The sequence below is a fragment of the Engystomops pustulosus genome, chromosome 8, assembly GCF_040894005.1.
Source record: "Engystomops pustulosus chromosome 8, aEngPut4.maternal, whole genome shotgun sequence".
NCBI lineage: Eukaryota > Metazoa > Chordata > Amphibia > Anura > Leptodactylidae > Engystomops > Engystomops pustulosus.
This window is the reverse complement of record NC_092418.1, coordinates 79,158,122-79,181,616: the sequence shown is the minus strand read 5'-3', so window position 1 is coordinate 79,181,616 and position 23,495 is coordinate 79,158,122. Positions and strand designations below refer to the sequence as shown.

At 46.5% G+C, this 23,495-nt stretch overlaps 1 protein-coding gene across 10 annotated transcripts in view; it reads left to right on the top strand.

The window, feature by feature from the left end:
* The window catches only part of MREG (melanoregulin), a 50,561-nt gene that overhangs the window by 4,643 nt on the left and 22,423 nt on the right, over nt 1–23,495 (top strand). For 2 of the 10 annotated variants that reach the window (XM_072121379.1, XM_072121385.1), the window contains exons 2-4: nt 691–765; nt 15,969–16,062; nt 22,137–22,293. In XM_072121379.1, the coding sequence (XP_071977480.1) occupies nt 691–765; nt 15,969–16,062; nt 22,137–22,293 (326 nt within the window). Of the gene's footprint in view, nt 1–690; nt 766–14,890; nt 15,114–15,744; nt 15,885–15,965; nt 16,063–22,136; nt 22,294–23,495 lie in introns of those variants that run through there. The other 8 variants (XM_072121378.1, XM_072121381.1, XM_072121382.1 and 5 more) reach the window with 7 other exon arrangements.

Below are 23,495 nucleotides of genomic sequence, written 5' to 3'. Positions count from 1 at the left end.
CTTTGAATGGGCCATTTATTCATTTCTTTTTTAGCCACTCTGGTGTGGATATTTGTGTGCTTGGGACCATTGTCTTAAAGTAGTTTCTGTAATGCTTTAACTGTCAGCCTATTATTTAAGGAGCATTTCCTCCCTACAGTCTGTGAAGGTACAGCACAGAGGTGCTCTTGTAATTTCCCCAAGGGCCCTTTTAGTGCAAAAGCATAAATTCATAAGTTTATTTTACAAAGAAGGAGGCCATGGGTAACAAAAAGAAGAAGATTACCACAGTCACCCTGCCTGGATTTAGGAGTAAGTGTCCCTGGTTTATCATGATGGATTTTGATGTAAGATTTCCTTTTGAAAAAGACAGCATTATTGGATTTTTTTCACATTTTTTAAACCAGAAGTAACTTTATTTTTTATCAATGGCTCCATTTTTTTAATAAAAACTATAACATACTGAATATCACTTAAATAAGCATTTCCTAAATGTCACCAAATTACCAATCGTTTCATAAGTGAATGCAAAACATATCAACTAAAATTTACAAGTATAAAGTCACAAGAATAACTCAAAAGCACTTTGGTAAGTTAAAGCATTACTATCTCATATATTGACATCACAAATAGGGCTTAATACTAAATGGGGTAATCATTACAAACAGGATAAAGAATAATTTGTGAAGTTATTCTTATGTTTTTCTCTAGGTTTTAATCTCAATGAAGCCCTCCTGGTCCCTAAGAAAATCATCAATAAAACCCTATGCGTCAATGCCCCAAATGGTGAGTGCTATAAGCCTTCAAAAAGTTTATAATGTACTAGTTACAATTATAAGGGCTCATCTACTTTTAAATTGATAAAAGTATATGTGAGTTGCAGTATAAGTGTTTATTGAACTGTATTGTGAAATTTACACCAAAAATCTACAGAAAATCCAGGTTATCCACTGCTTTTCAAATCCCTACTGCATCATGGTAGTGAAATTGCAGCTAAAAAAAAATGTAAAAATTGCAAAACACTCATATTTTTTTGCACTTTGTCGTATGGAGCTGTGAAGGTACTTTTTTGTTTCTTGAGCTATTCATTGATACTCTATGACTTTATGATCATTGTGTATTACAAATACGTTATTTGTCGCAAAATGGGAAAAATATGGTGATTTGGATGGGTTTTCCCATTATGGTATTCACCACGTGGAATAATTACTTTTACTGTATATTTTGATAATGAATATGTGCGTTATAAGAAAAGGGGTTGATTAAATAAAATATGTTATATGAAATATATGAAATGTGCATTAAAAATATATATTTTTTGCTTTAGTACTATTTCAGGCCCTCTAGGGTGTTTGAACCCTAGGAAGTCTGCTCGTCCATGCTATATATATTGCAATACAACGGTATTACAGTATATTGTTATGGTACTGGACAGGACAGACCTGGGAGCCTCTGAGATTAGTGCCAGTTAGGCAGCGTCCATGCAATGTCCCTGTAGAGATTTGACTGTGACATCTATGGTAGCAGGTAAACTGCTGCGATCAGTGCCTGAAACAATTAACAGCATGGTATAAAACAGCAGATACTAACCCTGTATGGAGAGGGCTCAGCCCATGTGTCCTCTCTGTATAGGTCTAACACCATTATATACAGGTATGTCATGTGTCGTTAAGAGGTTAATGGAAGTGAAATGACTGGAATGCTTCTAAGCTTCTCTTCTATTGAGAAATGTAATTTGTGATGTATCAAAGTTCAGAATTTACCCCTTAGCAATGAAAGGATTAAATAAAGGACTATAAAGCACAGGTTCTGATTCCTGCATATTTTCTTACATTTCAGTCACAATTTAGAAGACTTGAAATAGTCAAGTTGTATACAAGTTGCTTCATTACAAACATATGTATCATGGTAATATAGTGCTCCACACATTACATTTTTAATTTGGTTGCTCGGCTTTGAACCCACGTGCGCATTACTATGATAATATTCCAATCCTGGTGTGTCTACTGATTTGAAAGTGTAAGTATGTTTGCTGATTGTGTTTCCATGCCTCTTTTGGTCATCAGATTTGCCAGACTCATCAGATTTGTCCACTGAAGACCCATATACGACCCCTACATTGCTGTGTCACGTTGGTCAAATTGTGAAAACAGTTTCTACAATTATTAGTTTTCCAGCTACTTTGGTGACTTCTCCTCTAGCATTATGAAACATGTTGTCAAAATAGAATGTATGGTACCTCTGAACATGAACTGCAAATATGATTGTAGGTGTGTGAACACAGCCTTAAAGGGGTATACCCATTTCAACAAATTAATGTTAATGTTTTTATGATAAAAAGTACTTTCTGTATCAATTCCTGACTGTTTTCTAGATCTCTGCTTGCTGTCATTCTATAGAAAGCCTTTATGTTTACTTCCAGTGGACAGAAATCTGACCATGGTCACACAGGTGCACGGCTCGTTATGACACAGCTCTGATTACTCTCTATGATACTAACGAGCTGTGCACCTGTGTGACCATGGTCAGACTTATGTCCACTGGTAGTAAACATAGAAGCTTTCTATAGAATGACAGCGAGCAGAGAGCTAGAAAACAGTCAGGAGTTGATACAGAAAGTATATTGGAAAATTGGACAAATTTTTATAATACAAACACTAACATTAATTTGTTATAATGGGAATACCCTTTTAATAAAGTAACTGATGAGGAGGATTTTTTTTATATATTTCACGACATACTTTTATTAGTATGTTACAGTTTTTATTATTATGGCAAAAAATTAGGCTTCTAGTTGCTCATCACAATTAACATTTATTATGACTCTAGACGAGTAATTGAAACTCATATAATGAACATTGTCTTACAATAAGTTTGGGTTAAGTTTGGTTACCTTAAAGAGTATCTAAACTTTTGAAGCTACTTTTTTAATCTGCCACAGCAGTTAATAGCTAAGCCAAAAGCCTTAATCGCATAATGTACGCTCTTCATAAGACTCCAGGGCCTGTCATTGCTAAAGATCTACAACAGTGTGCCAGTGGCACACTTTTACATATCTATAGAAAATTCTCCATTTACTACAGTACTGGAGTTTTGCAGTATATAGTAGGAGCAGGCTTACTTCATTAGGTTAAAGTAACCAGAAGGGGTCTAAAAGATAGTAAAAAAATGTTTAAATCACCCCCTCATTCCCTAGAACTGATATAAAAATAACAAATAAAATTATGAATCCTGAATGTGTGTCCCAAAAGTTCAGATCTATCAAAATATAAAAACGGTTATTCCCGGTGATGAATCCAGCAACGGAAAACAACACCCAAATGATAGAAACACCATTTTTAAACACATTAAAACTTTTATAAGCAGTGATCAATAGATCATATAGTCCTCAAAATAGTAGCATCTTGCAAAAAATGGCACTTTAAAAGGTATAAGCATAAGTATGAAAAATGTCTGTAAAAAACACGGTAGGCTGGCAAATGATGGATGGCTGACTATTGGCTGGCTGACAGAATGCACCTCCCACTGGTTCTGGATACTGCACGTATATACGGCAACATACAGTGCACAGCCGTATGCAGCACATATTAGGGAAACATTCACACAGCCATATGTGGCCAGGAGGGCATTCCCCTGTGCGCTGGAGAAGAGGAGGATGTGACCCCTCCATAGAGAAAAGCGCGATCACGGCCGGGCGCATGAGGAAAGATAGAGCATGCTCTATCTTTTCCCTGTGTATGGCGCAGAATGGTGGCACACATTCCGTCTATGGGGACAAATTGCGGCCGCATATACTTCTCCCGAAATGGCCATCTGAATGCACCCTTACCCTTTTATATGTTCCCATTGATTTCTATGGGCCGTACGGAACAGTAATATGGTGGAAAATAGGACATGCTCTATATTTTTATACGTCTCGCTTACGGTACGGTGGATAATATGGCCATGTACATGGATGGCTGTACTGCCCATTGGAATGCATGGGGCTGTATTCCAGCCATATATACTGTTTTTTTATACGGTCGTGTGCATGGGGCCTAAGGAAGGTCTGATAGGGACCACCTCCCCTTTGTACAAAAACAGCATAAAGAGCAAGTGATGACCTTCTGTGCTATGCCCATATGGGTTTTGAGTAGTAACTATGTGCAGTACCCACAGGTTTGCACCAACTCACAGATGACAAGTTTAATCCACAAAGTTCACTTGGTGCACTTCATGCATTTATTGAGCAAACAACATCTCAAGCAAGATATTTATTCATAGAAAAATATGGGTAGATTATTTAACAATCCCCTTCATGATAATTATTTTTACATTGTAGATTTAGTGTCCAGGGTCGGACTGGGGTGCCTAAGGCCCAGTAGTGAAATTGATCTTCGGGCCCTCCCTACTCCCACATAGAATTATTACTAGAGATGAGCGAACATACTCGTTCGAGCTTGATGCTCGATCGAGCATTAGCGTACTCGTAACTGCTCGTTGCTCGGACGAGTATTTCGCCCGCTCGAGAAAATGGCAGCTCCCGCCGTTTTGCTTTTTGGCGGCCAGAAACAGAGCCAATCACAAGCCAGGAGACTCTGCACTCCACCCAGCATGACGTGGTACCCTTACACGTAGATAGCAGTGGTTGGCTGGCCAGATCAGGTGACCCTGGGATAGACTAGCCGCTGCCCGCGCTGCTCGGATCATTCTCTGTCTGGATGCCGCTAGGGAGAGAGCTGCTACTGGTCAGGGAAAGCGTTAGGGTGTTCTATTAGCTTACTGTTAGGCAGGAGTGATTCTAAAAGAACCCAACAGCCCTTCTTAGGGCTACAATAACGTTATAATTTTTTTTTTTTTTAATTTGCAGCTAGTACCATATTGTGAGGAATTTGCAGGGGGACTTGCTACCGTTGTGTTTAGCTCTTAGTGACACACATATCCACCTCAAACACCAAAGTGGGAAAATTTATTAGGGGTTTGAGTAGAATTAGGCACAGTCTGCCAGTTTCTTTTTATTTTACGTTTATTGTTTTAATAACTCAGTGTCATCTCATCTGGCATAGTAGTGTGCTGTAATACTTGGCTAGAAAATAGCCATAGGAGAATACAAACGGCTTAATTACGCCTACAGTAGCGTTATATATATTTGATTTCTGGTTGATCTGCTGGTGGCTGTAGTTGTTGCAGTGCATCTACTAGTAAATTGTGAGCAATTTGGAGTCAGACTTGCGACCACTGTGTTTTAGTGACGCACATATCCATCGCAAAGACCGAAGTGGGAAAATTTATTAGGGCCCGGGGTTGTATTTCAATTAGGCACAGTCTGTCATTTCCTTTTTTATTTTACGTTTATTTTTTTCATAACTCAGCGTCATCTCATCTGGCATAGCAGTGTGCTTTCATACTTGGCTATAAAATAGCCATAGCAATAGGATAGCATCGTTTGGTTTTAAAAACTAAAAAACACAAAAAAAAAACAAAAAAACAAAAAAAAAGGTAAAAAAAAAATTCAAGTTATAACTCTCATTTTCAAAATGTTTAACCCAAGGGCTAGGGGTAGAGGACGAGGGCGGGGACGTGGGCGTCCAACTACTGCAGGGGTCAGAGGCCGTGGTCCTGGGCGGGGTGAGACACCACCTGCTTATGAGGGAGCAGGGGAACGCCGCAGAGCTACACTCCCTAGGTTCATGTCTGAAGTTACTGGGACTCGTGGTAGAGCACTGTTGAGGCCAGAACAGTGCGAACAGGTGATGTCGTGGATTGCCGACAATGCTTCGAGCAATTTGTCCACCAGTCAGTCTTCCACGCAGTCCACCCATGTCACCGAAATCGGCACTCCTCCAGCTCCTGCACCTCAGCCTCCTCCCCCCCAGTCTGCCCCCTCCCAGCAAAATTTGCCATTTGAACCGGCATACTCTGAGGAACTGTTTTCTGGACCCTTCCCACAGTCACAAACCACTTGTCTGGTTGCTGATGAGCAATTTTCCGATGCCCAGGTTTTCCACCAGTCGCAGTCTGTGGGTGATGATGACCTTGTTGACGTACTGGAAGAAGTGTGTAAAGAGGTGTCCGACGATGAGGGGACACGGTTGTCAGACAGTGGGGAAGTTGTTGTCAGGGCAGGAAGTCCGAGGGGGGAGCAGACTGAGGGATCGGAGGATGATGAGGTGACAGACCCACGCTGGGTTGAGAGGCCGGGTGAACACAGTGCTTCTGAGACGGAGGAGAGTCCTCGACCAGAACAGGTTGGAAGAGGCAGTGGTGGGGCCAGACGGAGAGGCAGGGCCAGAGCTGGTGCATCAGCGCCAAATGTGTCAACTAGTGAAGCTCCCGTGGCGAGGGCTCCTGCGGCGAGGGCTAGATTTTCAGAAGTCTGGAGGTTCTTTAAGGAAACACCGGATGACCGACGGACTGTGGTGTGCCACATTTGCCAAACCAGGATCAGCAGGGGTTCCACCACTACTAGCTTAACTACCACCAGTATGCGCAGGCATATGAATGCTAAACACCCCACTCAGTGGCAACAAGCGCGTTCACCTCCGGCCGTGCACACCACTGCTCCTTCCCCTGTGTCAGCTGATAGTCAGCCCCCTGCCCAGGACCCTGCCACAAAAACCCCATCGTCGCCTCCACGATCCTCCACAGCATCCACCAGCGTTCAGCTCTCCATACCCCAGACGCTGGAGCGGAAACGCAAATATAGTGCAACCCACCCGCACGCCCAAGCCCTTAATGTGCACATCTCCAGATTGCTAAGCCTGGAGATGCTGCCCTATAGGCTAGTAGAGACCGAGGCCTTTCGCAGCCTCATGGCGGCGGCCGCCCCTCGGTATTCGGTCCCCAGCCGCCACTACTTTTCCCGATGTGCCGTCCCAGCCCTGCACCAGCACGTGTCAGACAACATAATCCGTGCCCTGACCAACGCCGTTTCTGACAAGGTCCACCTGACCACGGACACGTGGACGAGTGCTGCCTGGCAGGGCCACTATATATCTCTGACGGCACATTGGGTTAACTTGGTGGAGGCTGGGACCGAGTGTGACCCTGCGGCTGGTCATATACTGCCGACGCCGAGGATTGCGGGGCCTACCTCGGTCCAGGTGTTTGAGGCCTACTATGCCTCCTCCTCCTCCTCCCACCCCTCCTCCACCTCCTCCTTCGAACGACCATCCGTGGGCATGGCGCCATCAGTCGGTAGCTCTAGGCACAGCAGCAGTGCCGTCGCTAAGCGACAGCAGGCGGTGCTCAAACTGCTGAGCCTAGGCGATAAAAGGCACACCGCCCAAGAACTATTACAGGGCATCACGGCGCAGACTGATCTGTGGCTGGCACCGCTGAACCTGAAGCCAGGCATGGTTGTGTGTGACAACGGCCGTAACCTGGTGGCGGCTCTGCAACTCGGCAGACTGACACATGTGCCATGCCTGGCCCATGTGTTAAATCTGATAGTTCAGCGTTTCCTCAAGACATACCCCAGTCTGTCTGATTTGCTCACGAAGGTGCGCCGCATCTGTGCGCATTTCAGGAAGTCCAGCACAGATGCTGCCACTCTCAGGGCAGCGCAGCGCCGCCTCCAACTGCCCGCTCACCGACTGTTGTGCGACGTGCCCACGAGGTGGAATTCAACACTGACCATGTTATCCAGAGTTTACCAGCAGCGCCGAGCGATTGTAGACTGCCAGATGTCAACTTCCACCAGAACTGGTAGTCAGGTCAGTCAGCTTCCTCAAGTCTACAATGAGGAGTGGACGTGGATGTCTGATATCTGTCAGGTGCTGAGTAACTTTGAGGAGTCAACACAGATGGTCAGTGGCGATGCCGCCATCATCAGCCTCACCATCCCGCTGCTTGGCCTGTTGAAAAACTCTCTGGTCAGCATGAAGTCGGAAGCTTTGCGCTCCTCACAAGAGACGGGGGAAGAAGATTCCCTTGTTGATAGCCAAAGCACCCTTAGGTCTGTTTCTCAGCGCATATCGGAGGAGGTGGAGGTGGAGGAGGAAGAGGAGGAGAATGTTGGCGAGACACAAGAGGGGACCATTGTTGAGTCCTTCACTGTTGAGCGTGTATGGGCAGAAGAAGAGGAATTGGAGGAGTTGGAGGAGGAGGAAATGGACAGTCAGGCCAGTGAGGGGAGCGAATTCTTACGCGTTGGTACTCTGGCGCATATGGCAGATTTCATGCTAGGCTGCCTATCCCGTGACCCTCGCGTTCAAAGAATTTATTCCAGCACCGATTACTGGGTGTTCACTCTCCTGGACCCACGGTACAAGCAAAATCTTTCCACTCTCATCCCTGGAGAGGAAAGGAGTGTGAGAATGCATGAATACCAGCAGGCCCTGGTGCACAAGCTGAAACAGTATTTCCCTTCTGACAGCGCTAGCGGCAGAGTGCGTAGTTCTGCGGGACAAGTAGCGAGGGAGAGTAGGCGAGCAGGCAGCTTGTCCAGCACTGGCAAGGGTACGCTTTACAAGGCTTTTGCCAGCTTTATGTCACCCCAGCAAGACACTGTCACCTGTCCCCAGTCTCGGCAGAGTAGGGCTGATCTTTACAGAAAGATGGTGAGGGAGTACGTAGCTGACCATACCATCGTCCTAAATGATCACACAGCTCCCTACAACTACTGGGTTTCAAAGCTGGACATGTGGCACGAACTGGCGCTGTACGCCTTGGAGGTTCTTGCCTGCCCTGCCGCTAGCGTCTTGTCCGAGCGGGTTTTCAGTGCAGCTGGTGGCATCATCACCGATAAGCGTACACGCCTGTCGACTGACAGCGCTGACAGGCTGACGCTTATCAAGATGAATAAAGCATGGATTTCTCCTAATTTCCAATCTCCAGCAGGTGAAGGAAGCTCAACCTGAATAATTTATCCACTCCTCCTCCTCCTCCTCATTTTCCTCCTTCTCCTGCTCTTTGTACAGTAAAGCAGAGGAAACTGGCTATTTTTTGACAGGGCCCACTGGCTCTACCTATAGTACTTTATGCATTTAATTTTTCTGGAGGGCCACCGACCCGGTCCTCTGTTTTAAACAATTTTTGGGAATGCCACATACAGGCACTCAATCTATTCAATTTTTCTGGAGGGCCACCTACCTGCTCCTCTGGTTTGAAAACTTTTTTGGACTGCCACATACAGGCACTCAATCTATTCCATTTTTCTGGAGGGCCACCTACCTGCTCCTCTGGTTTGAAAACTTTTTTGGACTGCCACATACAGGCACTCAATCTATTCCATTTTTCTGGAGGGCCACCTACCTGCTCCTCTGGTTTGAAAACTTTTTTGGACTGCCACATACAGGCACTCAATCTATTCCATTTTTCTGGAGGGCCACCTACCTGCTCCTCTGGTTTGAAAACTTTTTTGGACTGCCACATACAGGCACTCAATCTATTCCATTTTTCTGGAGGGCCACCTACCTGCTCCTCTGGTTTGAAAACTTTTTTGGACTGCCACATACAGGCACTCAATCTATTCCATTTTTCTGGAGGGCCACCTACCTGCTCCTCTGGTTTGAAAACTTTTTTGGACTGCCACATACAGGCACTATCCAAATTAAATTGTCTCCATAGCAGCCTCCACACGTTGTCTCCATTGCTTCCTCCAAAAGTCGTCCATATAGCTGCCTCCATACATCGTCCCTTTATCAAACGAGGTGTGTCAGGCAGAAATTTGGGTTGTTTTCATGGATTCCACATCAAAGTTGTTAACTTTGTCGCCACCCAGCTGTGTTATCCACAAAATATACTGGCAAACTTTTATCATTTACCAATATTATTTCAGCGCTTCTTGCGCTTCTGTTTACATTCCCCTCACCCGCCATATCCTAAACTTATAAGAACGCTACTACACTTGATCTTATACAAAAGGTTCTTAGAAGTGCTGTTTGGGGAGTAGCCTAGAGACACGGGCTTGGATTGGCGAAAGCTCGCCTGGCATCGGAGCGCCAGCTCCATGCCAAGATCCAACTAACATAGTTTTAACTGCAGCACCTTTAATCTACTACTAGTTCACTGCCTCCATACATGGTCCCCTTATCAAACGAGCTTTGTCAGGCAGAATTTTGGGTTGTTTTCATGGCTTCCACAACAATCTTGTTAACTTTGTCGCCACCCTGCTGTGTTATCCACAAAATATACTGGCAAACTTTTATCATTTACCAATATTATTTCAGCGCTTCTTGCGCATCTGTTTACATTCCCCTCACCCGCCATATCCCAAACTTATAAGAACGCTACTACACTTAACTTGGTGCACGCTGGGACCGAGTCTGACCCTGGGGCTGGTGATATACTGCCGACGCAGAGGATTGCGGGGCCTACCTCGGTCCAGGTCTCAAAGGCCTACTATACCTCCTCCTCCTCCCACCCCTCCTCCACCTCCTCCTCCTCCGAATTACCATCCGTGGCCATGGCGCCATCAGTCGGTAGCTCTAGGCACAGCAGTAGTGCCGTCGCTAAGCGACAGCAGGCGGTGCTCAAACTGCTGAGCCTAGCCGATAAAAGGCACACCGCCCAAGAGCTATTACAGGGCATTCCACATCAAACTTGTTAACTTTGTCGCCACCCTGCTGTGTAATCCAGAAAAGATACTGGCAAACTTTTATCATTTACCAATATTATTTCAGCGCTTCTTGCGCATCTGTTTCCATTCCCCTCACCCGCCATATCCTAAACTTATAAGAACGCTATTACACTTGATCTTATACAAAAGGTTCTTAGAAGTGCTGTTTGGGGAGTAGCCTAGAGACAGGGGCTTGGATTGGCGAAAGCTCGCCTGGCAGCGGAGCGCCAGCTCCATGCCAAGATCCAACTAACATAGTTTTAACTGCAGCACCTTTAATCTACTACTAGTTCACTGCCTCCATACATGGTCCCCTTATCAAACGAGCTGTGTCAGGCAGAATTTTGGGTTGTTTTCATGGCTTCCATGTTAACTTTGTCGCCACCCTGCTGTGTAATCCACAAAATATACTGGCAAACTTTTATCATGTACCGATATTATTTGAGCGCTTCTTGCTCACCTCCTTTGGTTCCTCTCTGCCACCCATTGGTTTGAAGCCTGAGTCCATTTAGGGTATGTCGCCATGCCACTCTCTAGCCTGCCGCTGCTGCCGCTGCCTCTGCATGAAGTCCCCTATAGTGTCAGGGTCAATTATTGGATGTTTTAGATGCTATCTAGCTTCATTCTGTCACTCTGTCATGGCCATGCTGTTGCCCATAATTTTGGCATAATGGTGCGATTAAGCAGCCTCAGAGGCATCCATGCATGCTGCCCCTGCTGTTTCCTGTCCATTTCCGTGGTGTTTCCATCCTTTTCTGAGGTTCCCAGGTGTTTGGCCAAGCTTCCCTGTGCAGAGCCTTGGTCCCCTTGAAAAATGCTTGAGTCTCCCATTGACTTCAATGGGGCTCGTTATTCGAGACGAGCACTCGAGCATCGGGAAAAGTTCGTCTCGAATAACGAGTACCCGAGCATTTTAGTGCTCGCTCATCTCTAATTATTACCTATATTGCAGTTTAATTTCTTGCCACTGGTGGAGGAGGCAGTAACGTATATATAGTGCTTCCATTTTTCTATCCTCTCTTCTAATACAAGGCTCTTGGTTTATACAAAATGGCCCAGATTTATGAAAACTGATGCAATACGCCTTAGTGCAGTTTGTCTCACAAATGTGCTGGTTGTGCTGCATTATTTAATAGTGGCGCACGCTCTTAGTAAATCTGCTTTGTTTTCAGGATGTTACACAGTTTCATCTTTTTTTGGTGCATTTTGCTTCATGCTGTTGTGACAGATTTGTGTTGAAGCACAGTAATAAATGTGGCACAAACTAGGAACACACACTACCACACCTCTTTAGGTGCACAGTTTCCTAAAGTGTCAGACAAAGTACATCCGTGACCGTGCAATTGTGGAGCAAACGCTACATGTTTAAGCTCAAAAACTTCTTTTAGTGCAAACATAGACAAAAATACTGGCACAGACACGATAATATATCTGGGCCAATAACTGTAGTGGTGATGTAATGTTAGGGCATTAATGTTGGGACTATAGTAAGAATTACCCGTAGTTTCCAGGGCTTTCTGCTGGTGGCTGGACCTTGGTTAGGAATGTATGTTTCAGCATCAGTGTTACCAATTACCAAATGCTGTCAACAATAATAACTGATGACAATATCCATTCCATATCCCATCTCTTGGGTCACAGCACCACATGGACAAGGCAGACTCTTGACACTGGAAATAATCAGGATCAGCAGAAGTTGAGTATAGTACCTAACAGGTGACATGACTTCTTCAGGTCCAGAACAGTGTAAAGACTTCTCTCATCATAAAATCTCCCACCATTTATGTCTTAGAGCAGCATATTTCTCCACACTGCACCCCTAAAAATATCACTGTCAGTATAATGGCACCTGGATAACAGGTATGACCCACATTCTGCACCCCCTCAACACTGACACCACAAACAAATATACCCCCCATAAAATGCTATTACCCCTGTTTATATCAAGGATTATACTGCAACCCCTCAATATATACAATAGCCCATGAATAAGCAATATAATGCCCCCCATATTAATTATTTGAAAAATGATTCCCTATGAATTATATATAGCCCCTCCAATAAATTATTTTACCTCTGCCATGCCCCCTCTAATTATTTTATGCAGGGTCACTTCATATGAATTATGTTTTATATAACATGCTCCTTTATTGTTTTCTTTATATTTAGTGCTCTCGGATCAATATTTTATACTAATAATTCCAAATCAATTATTTCATGTTTAATGCCCAGGTATTATTATTATTCTATATTTATTCTTCTCACAAATATTCATTTACATAAAAACTATGTAAATTATAAATTTACACAACATTCCCCCCAAATATATATATATACATACATACTGTATATACAGTATATGCTGTAATACAATTTTTAATGATACAGAGCCCCCGTCCAAAGTAATAATTAACATCTGGACCCCCGCATCTATTCTATATACCGTTCCTCTCCATTCATTTTATGTATTGTCCCCTCCATTCATATACTGTTCCCTCTATACATTCTATATGCTGTGCCCCATCTATTCTCCCTGCGTTATATATACTGTCCCCCCATCCGTTCTATATTACGCCCTGCATCTATTCTATATGTTGTCTTCCATCATAGTGTAGGTGTCAGGGGCCCACTGGTGAACCAGTCCAACCCTGATGGTGACTGGTTTACTAGTGTAATTTCTCCAAGGATGCACCTTCTCAATCTACTGTTAGGGCTTGTATTCTTGGCTCATAGATAAGAGGTCCTATAGTATATTGAAGGCAAGAGACAGCCCCCAGGTTAATAACAGAGCTCCCAGGACCATCTTAATCCAAGTTAGGGGCATGGAAATAAGGTACTATTGAAAGAAATTTGTGAAAGCTATGTTTTAGGAATTAGAAAATTGGTGCCTGGTAATATTTCCATGTGACAGATGAACCTCAAATATGGATTTTACAGGTGGGACCTTTGTATCCCAGTCCAATGCTAAGTGTCCATATATACAGAACAGGAATAGTAGTATTGTTTTCATATATACAGGATAAGAGTAGTATTATTGTGCAGTGCCCATACATACAGGATAGGAGGAGTAGTATAGTGCTGTAGCCATTCCAGATATTCACTAATAATAATAATAATAATACTGTGATGTGCCCACACTGTATATGCAGGATAGGAATATAGAGAGGCACAATCAGAAGTTTTACAGAGACTATTATTTCTGCTGTACTGGGAATATTTTTGTCATCTGCCATTGTATGTTGTGGTCACACGTACTGCTAGCTATGGGTACAGGGATGGGCTTTGGCCGTATCGGGCATATACGTTTCTGCAGTAATCGGTAACCTGAAGCCGGTGACTTGCATTGTTTTAATGCAAGACATGGGTTTCTGGTTAGCGATAGCATGCGTTTCCATAGAAACTCTCACACGATTGGCACCCGTACGCTAGCACTGAGTATGTAAATGCAGAGCTAGCGGTACGTGTGACCGCATACTTAAGCTTCAGCTGTCTTCGTTGATTTTTAGTGTCCGCCTTCTATTTATGCAGGACAACCATGGCATACTTTAATAATTATACAGCTTGGCACAAGGTTATGTAGCATCTCCTTACATCATATGTAGCTATGCTTGGAGTCCCCCCCCCAGCATCCTGGGCTTCAGGAATCCAGCACAATTGCGTGTTTTAACTCTCAGGCAGCGTTTACATATGACGTTTGCATTGCATTTTGAAATGCATTACAAAGGTTCCTGCCATGTTCACATGCTGAGTCAACATTGTGCTTCCATGCCGTATAACCTTGAATTGTGTTACAAAATGCAACCCAAATGGCATGTGTGAACAGGGTCTTAGGCTGGCGCCACACGTGGCGCTTTTGTCTGCGTTTGCGAACGCAAACGCAGACAAAGTCGCGCCCACCGGGGAGGGCCTCGGCCCGATTGCATCGGCGTTTCTATGGAAACGCCTGCGATCGGGAACGAGCCGCCGGTGTTTCGTGTTAATTTAACGCGAAACACCGGCGTCTCGTTCCCGATCGCAGGCGTTTCCATAGAAACGCCGATGCGATCGGGCCGAGGCCCGCCCCGGTGGGCGCGACTTTGTCTGCGTTTGCGTTCGCAAACGCAGACAAAAGCGCCACGTGTGGCACCAGCCTTAGCCTGCATTCACATGTTCCAGTTGGATTGTGTTTCTAAATACAATCTAGTCGGAACTGAGAGGGGCTTGGAACTATTACATATGCGTTTCAAGGGAAATGAATGCAATCGGTAATAAGCACCACATGTTTTTCATGTAAACAATACAAAACACATGGAGCTACTTCCCAATCTTATGCATTTCACTTCTAATGCATATGCTATCGGGCAAAACTCCTCTGTGTTCGGTTTGGAATGCGTTTAGAAGCATTGAAGCTCCAAATGAATTTCAGCAGAAATCCACCCAATGTCAGATGTGATGTAAAGCAGCCATTTGTGGGAGGAGACACTGGGAAATTCTGCAGCACTTGGTGTCCTTAGGCTTGGGGCAGACCAGGTGTAATTGCTGCAGGTAAGCCTCTATGAATTCGCTGGTGGCTGAACCATGGCAAGTTTTAGTTGCAGCAAATCATAGCCATTAGGTGCGTTAAAAACTTGCAATGCAAAGGTACTTGTGCTTCTACTGGCAGCTAGCTGTTGATTTTTGCGGGTTTCACCCACATATATCAACATGTAGGCCTCTTGCCCATGAGTGAGTGCAGTCAGTGAAAATTGCTCCGTGCACTGTAGGGATCTCCCGACCCAAACTGCCGATCACTGGATTGAACTTACTTGCTGATAACTTTGTAATTTTGCCATGCAAAATGTATGAGCTTGGCAATTCACAGATGGAGCCAAGTGGATGGGATTTAAATTATATTAACATGCTGCAAGAAAACCCTCCATGCATGAAACTAAATTGCTTATTTTCTGCATATTTTATCTTATGAAGTCCAAACTTTGCAATGTAAAGTTTGAAAGTCCTGAGGAAGTTTCATAGAACCAACCCATGTCCAGAGATGATTGTAGATGACATTCTACTGCAAACTATTTCCCATTGGCGAATTCAAGACGTATACGTTTGTTTCGAGAGGTTTGTTTGTCTGAATCGGGTTGTTTTGGTAGTTTCATGCATTATGTAACTTTATTTAATTGCTAACATTCAGTTAACCTGTAGTTTGGTAGTTACACTGCAGTGTTACACAACCTTATGCATGAGGCCTTGGGCTGATTCCACTTGCTGCTTTGGATGATCCTTGAAGGGAATGTTAAATCCCTGCAGAGGATGAGGAATAATGTGAAGGCCTGGATTTTCACTGAATACCTGTTTTTCTTCTGTGTGTAATTGATGCATTTGCGCAGAACTCTGTAAGGTCAGTACAAGAAGTCTTACAAGAGAATGGAGGACAGGTACACAGCTGATTTCTGACAGCATATTTCTTTATATTTCACAGCAGAGCCCATGGGTATGAAGGATTGGTTTTGTGCCTTTTGTTGCCTTAGACTCGGCTGTATTGATTACCCCAAACATGAGAAGCAGCCTCTCGTAAAGTAAGTACATTTTGGTTTGTGTGTATTGTTTTCTATATATGACAGTAATACCAGCATACACCCCATGAAAAGCACATGTAGCTACACGCACTGCATCTTGGAACCCCTAAGGATGGGTTTATATGACAATCCTGGTATGTGAAATGACCAGACCTTAAATTTCACTATATGAAAACATGTCAAATTCTTAACAGAATGAGCAGCTTAAAAATTGGCCTTGTCACGCTTGTTTATGCTACTTTTAGTGAATATGTCATATTTATCTTAAAGGAACACTCCATTCAAAGCTGCTTCATGACTGAGGACAGTTTCTATGTACTTTGCTGTACAGGGCGAATCTCCAAAAATTGCCCTCCCTCTTTCCCACACAAAGGTCATTAAAATATATACAATGTCCCCCAAAAAATTGCACCCTCACCAAATTCAGAATATTAACAATGCATTCATGTATGGTATAGTAAATGCAGCACTCTCCCACTAAGTTAGCTTAGACATGTCTCCCACAAATGATTTCTAACAAATATAGTGTGCCCCAGTATACAGGAATCCAACGCACTGACCCCCCCCCCCCATTATACAGGTATCTAGCACAATGACCCACCGCCCCAGTATACAGGTGTCCAGCACACTGCCAACCCCCCCCCCCCCAGTATACAGGTATGCAGCACACTGACAAACCCCCCCCCCTCCAGTATACAGGTATCCAACACACTGACACCCCCCCCCCCAGTATACAGGTATCCAGCACACTGACACCCCCCCCCCCGCCAGTATACAGGTATCCAGCACACTGACCCCCCCCCCCCCAGTATACAGGTATCCAGCACACTGACCCCCCCCCCCCCAGTATACAGGTATGCAGCACACTGACAACCCCCCCCCCCCAGTATACAGGTGTCCAGCACACTGCCACCCCCCCCCCCCCCAGTATACAGGTGTCCAGCACACTGCCACCCCACCCCCCCAGTATACAGGTGTCCAGCACACTGCCAACCCCCCCCCAGTATACAGGTATCCAGCACATTGACCTCCCCCAGTATACAGGTATCCAGCACACTGACCCCCCCCCCCCAGTATACAGGTATCCAGCACACTGACCCCCCCCCCCCAGTATACAGGTATCCAGCACACTGACCCCCCCCCCCAGTATACAGGTATCCAGCACACTGACCCCCCCCCCCCCAGTATACAGGTATCAAGCACACTGACACCCCCCCCCAGTATACAGGTATCCAACACACTGACACCCCCCCCCAGTATACAGGTGTCCAGCACACTGCCACCCCCCCCCCCCAGTATACAGGTGTCCAGCACACTGCCAACCCCCCCCCCCCCCAGTATACAGGTATGCAGCACACTGACCCCCCCCCCCCCAGTATACAGGTATCCAGCACACTGACCCGCCCCAGTATACAGGTATCCAGCACACTGACCCCCCCCCCCCAGTATACAGGTATCAAGCACACTGACCCCCCCCCCCAGTATACAGGTATCAAGCACACTGACCCCCCCCCCCAGTATACAGGTATCCAACACACTGACAACCCCCCCCCCAGTATACAGGTGTCCAGCACACTGCCACCCCCCCCCCCCCCCCAGTATACAGGTGTCCAGCACACTGCCAACCCCCCCCCCCCAGTATACAGGTATCCAGCACACTGACACCCCCCCCCCCCCACCCGGTATACAGGTATCCAGCACACTGACCCCCCCCCAGTATACAGGTATCCAGCACACTGACCCCCCCCCCAGTATACAGGTATCCAGCACACTGACCCCCCCCCAGTATACAGGTATCCAGCACACTGACCCCCCCCCAGTATACAGGTATCAAGCACACTGACACCCCCCCCCCCAGTATACAGGTATCCAGCACACTGACCCCCCCCCCAGTATACAGGTATCCAGCACACTGACCCCCCCCCCCCCCCCCAGTATACAGGTATCAAGCACACTGACACCCCCCCCCCAGTATACAGGTATCCAACACACTGACACCCCCCCCCCCAGTATACAGGTGTCCAGCACACTGCCACCCCCCCCCCCAGTATACAGGTGTCCAGCACACTGCCAACCCACCCCCCAGTATACAGGTATGCAGCACACTGACCCCCCCCCAGTGTACAGGTATCCAGCACACTGACCCCCCCCAGTATACAGGTATCCAGCACACTGACCCCTCCCCCCCAGTATACAGGTATCCAGCACACTGACCCCCCCCCCCCCAGTATACAGGTGTCCAGCACACTGCCACCCCCCCCCAGTATACAGGTGTCCAGCACACTGCCAACCCCCCCCCCCCCAGTATACAGGTATGCAGCACACTGACCCCCCCCAGTGTACAGGTATCCAGCACACTGACCCCCCCCCAGTATACAGGTATCCAGCACACTGACCCCCCCCCCAGTATACAGGTATCCAGCACACTGACCCCCCCCCCAGTATACAGGTATCCAGCACACTGACCCCCCCCCCCCCCAGTATACAGGTATCCAGCACACCGACCCCCCCCCCCCAGTATACAGGTATCAAGCACACTGACCCCCCCCCCCCAGTATACAGGTATCCAACACACTGACACACACCCCCCCCCCAGTATACAGGTGTCCAGCACACAGCCAACCCCCCCCCCCAGTATACAGGTATCCAGCACACTGACACCCCCCCCCACCCGGTATACAGGTATCCAGCACACTGACCCCCCCCCCCCCAGTATACAGGTATCCAGCACACTGACCCCCCCCCAGTATACAGGTATCAAGCACACTGCCAACCCCCCCCCCCAGTATACAGGTATGCAGCACACTGACACCCCCCCCCCCCCAGTATACAGGTGTCCAGCACACTGCCAACCCCCCCCCCAGTATACAGGTGTCCAGCACACTGCCAACCCCCCCCCCCAGTATACAGGTATCCAGCACACTGACACCCCACCCCCCACCCGGTATACAGGTATCCAGCACACTGACCCCCCCCCAGTATACAGGTATCCAGCACATTGACACCCCCCCAGTATACAGGTATCCAGCACACTGCCCCCCCCCCAGTATACAGGTATGTATCCAGCACACTGACCCCCCCCCCCAGTATACAGGTATCAAGCACACTGACACCCCCCCCCAGTATACAGGTATCCAACACACTGACACCCCCCCCCCCCCCAGTATACAGGTGTCCAGCACACTGCCACCCCCCCACCCCCCCAGTATACAGGTGTCCAGCACACTGCCAACCCCCCCCCCCCCCAGGTTACAGGTATCCAGCACACTGACACCCCCCCCCCCACCCGGTATACAGGTATCTAGCACACTGACCCCCCCCAGTATACAGGTATCCAGCACACTGACCCCCCCCCAGTATACAGGTATCCAGCACACTGACCCCCCCCCCCCCCAGTATACAGGTATCCAGCACACTGACCCCCCCCCCCCAGTATACAGGTATCCAGCACACTGACCCCCCCCCCCCAGTATACAGGTATCAAGCACACTGACACCCCCCCCCCCAGTATACAGGTATCCAGCACATTGACCCCCCCCCCAGTATACAGGTATCCAGCACACTGACCCCCCCCCCCCCAGTATACAGGTATCCAGCACACTGACACCCCCCCCCCCCAGTATACAGGTATCCAGCACACTGACCCCCCCCCCAGTATACAGGTATTCAGCACACTGACCCCCCCCCCAGTATACAGGTATCCAGCACACTGACCCCCCCCCCCAGTATACAGGTATCCAGCACACTGCCCCCCCCCCAGTATACAGGTACCAGCACATTGACACCCCCCCCAGTATACAGGTATTCAGCACACTGACCCCCCCCCCCAGTATACAGGTATTCAGCACACTGACACCCCCCCCCCCAGTATACAGGTATCCGGCACACTGACCCCCCCCCCCCAGTATACAGGTATCCAGCACACTGACCCCCCCCCCCAGGTATACAGGTATCCAGCACACTGACCCCCCCCCCCCCCCAGGTATACAGGTATCCAGCACACTGACTCCTCAGTATACAGGTATCAAGCACACTAACACGCTCCCAAACCCCCTCCCCCTAAGTCGATAGGTATCTGGCATGGACTCTAGGTTCTTGGAATACAATAAAAAGGAGTCAAGCTCCTTCCTTAAGACACTGCATTATGCATCACTGTGATTGTGCAAAATGTGCATGTTTTTTAGACTTCCACATCTGGATTTTAATATGAGTGAGATAAAACTCTGCAAAAACAAACTTGGCCACGCAAGTGCAAAAGTTGCAAATTTTGGTGCAGTTATGCTAAAAAGTTGTAAAAAAAGAGGGGGGTACAAAAAGTTTACCCCTCAGGTGGATTATGATAGCCAGTGGGAGGGATGTGTCATTTTATTTTTCTGTCTTTGTGACATTGTTTTGGCGCAGTTGTGGTGCAATTGCTGTTTTGCGACTTTCCATTGTGCCAAATTAATGTAGGACAATGGAAAATCACTTCAAAATAGACTTTTCTTGCACCAAATTCATTATTCTTGACAAAAATTGACTACAGTCCCTCCTCCCGGTCTACGTCCTGTGACTTTTGATGTGTTTTTGTGACCGATAGCAAAAGAACGTTGCCAACAGATTTATCAGGGGCCGAAAGCCGCTCTAATGAATCTGAGGGCAGAAGAGCTCCAGGCAGTCAAAGAACTGTCACAAGGAGCTGGAATAATTATATATTACCCCCCCCCCCCCTCCAGTGTGTGTTTGTTTGTTTTTTTTTGGTCTGGCATTGATCTTTTTATTTTCTTTCCCTTTCTTTTTTAATAAACTGTAATTATATAAAGTTTAAATGTCATCCACAATAAAATGCTCATTGTATGTTATTGTATATATATAGTATATGTATGTATAGTAAAGAAATGCCGTCCGGGATTACATCCCTCCACCTCTATTGACCTCTGGTGGTCTAAAAATAGCAAAGCTAAACTAAAATAAACCTTGGTTCTTGCCACGGTGCCATCACAATCGGCTTAAGCTGGTACACATATACCCTGGTATTGTATCGCAGAGGCTGTAGCATGTGCACTCAGTCAACATGGCATCACTACTGCACCACGGGACACCAACAAAGGTGTTCATTCTTTGTATATTTTACACCATATGGGGCTAATAAAAAAAAATTCTTTGATGTTGAACAACAACTTTAAGTGCATTCTGTGGAAAAAAGTGACTATTTACCTTTTAGAACTGTTTTCGTCACTGTTGTTAAAAGAAATCTACCACCAGGATAAAGAATTGTAAACCAACCACACTGACATATTTGTGAGTGCCCCTCTGGTAGGTTCTGCTTTTCTTTTAGCTTCTTAGGACCTTATTTTTACAAGAAAAAGGTTTCACAAATGAGCAAATGAGCCGGGCTCCAGACTCTATAGATGTCAATGGAGCTTGGAGCACCGAAGGCTCAGGCCACGGTCACACATACCGCTAGACGTCTGTTCGTTACGCGACGTTAGCGCACAGGGGGCTTAACAATCGCATGTGCGTTCGGGCCGAGGACCTTCCCCTGTGTGCTAGCGTCGCGTTATGAAGGACGTGTGACCACGGCCTCACCTATATAATTTAAAAACCTCTTTTTCTTAAAAACAAAGGCATACAAAGCTACAAAAAGAGCAGATCCTGCCAGACAGGGCGCACACCAGTATGTCAGTGTGCTTGGTTTACAATCTTTCATCTTGGTGGTAGATTTCCTTTAAAAGTGGTCAAGGAGGCTGTGGATCTTTTGTCTGTGTCTTGTACTCTAATTGTCAAACACATATGTAAGTCAACCTCCATGGGACTTTGGGGGCTGTCACACAGGGCGTTCTTAGTGTGTTTTTAAACAGACTGAAAACGCATGCATTTTTGTATGTTTACTATGTGTTTGGAGGGTTTGAATCTTGTATTAACATTTTCAAGGTCGTTTGCACTTTGAAGAAAAACAGATTCAAACCATCCAAACACATGGTAAACATGCAAAAACGCACTAAGAACGCCCTGTGTGACAGCAGCCTTATAACAATATTATTTATAAATCCATTATAATATTAACATGTATAACTCTCTTTTTTTTCCATAAGTAATAACAACCACATCCAGAATTACTCTGTGATCCATAATGATGATGAGAGAAACCTGTGGAGCTCGCCTCATGACCTGTCTCATACTGAGGCTGTTGATGACAGAATGTTGAACTCCTGGATCCAGACGAGACGTCAACTAGAGAAAGACACAGAGGTGGGTTGAGTGTAAGGTCAACAGTACATGACCTCGATCTGTCCATGAAAACTGGACTCTGTGCAGTCAGCTTCCATGAAGCTCAGTGTCATGTACAGGTTTCCTTGCATTATGGTAAAATATGATGCAAGGAGTCCCTTTTTGATGCTGAAACACAAACTATAATCAAGGATGGTGTACATAGCTGCAGCTGGAACCCATCAAGGGGCATATATTTAGAGTAAGGATGATTAGAAACTGCTCACCACCTTCTGCTCTTGCTTTGCCTCTGTTCCCTGACCAGGGTGTGTGTGTTGTTGTGAATAGTGCCCTCTCAATATCAGGATCTATCTGGCGAGCCTGCGCAACTCACCCAGAAGATAATGCTAGGAGAATATAGTGTATTGCATCTGTAGATTCTGTCTGGAAAGGCAACAGTTAAGTTGGTGTAAGTATTCATCTAATTATGTGGCTGTATTGTAAGCTGGAGAAGTAAGTTTGAGGAGGTGCTACCACCTGACCAAGGGGGGGGGGGTGTTAAAACCCCTGTGCAGGGGGAGCACACGGTCTGTGGTTTTACCTCGTGGTCTTACCACATGGCCAGAGTGAAGAGAGAGACAGTGTGTAGCACACCTTCAGTGCTGCCACAGATACTGATCCCAGGAACTGAATCAGGAGACTCTAACCCCAGAGCTGCAGCTTCCACTATTGACACAGCTCCACCTCAACTATCCCAGCCGGCATTTACTATCAGGCTGGTGCACCATTCAAGCAGAACCCTCTCCCTGACCACCCCAGGAACCGCAACCTGCTGTTACCCGTTCTGCCTGCTGTTCAATAAAGAACTGTAAGTTGATTTGCACATTTTTGCCTCCGTCTGATCCCTGGATACAGCTGCTTACCACCACGGCTTCCCCATCCATTACCCAGCGACTCATCCTACAGATACCTCAGGGGTTTCCCCAGAGAGAAACCAGTACATCAGCCTCTCTCTCCATATTTCTTGCACACACCACCTGCTGGAGAACTGCCAGGCTGTAGCACAGCCCTCCGGTCCCCATACCAAGCACCGCGACCACAGCGTGCCCTAGGCCGCACTAGCCCGCCACTCCGGTATTCTGGCCCCCGGCTGGCTCCAGGTCGAAAAGAAAAGACTTGGCCCTGTGGGGGATGATGCAACTGTAATGAAGAATGATGGATCCAGCACTAGTGGATTAGCAGTA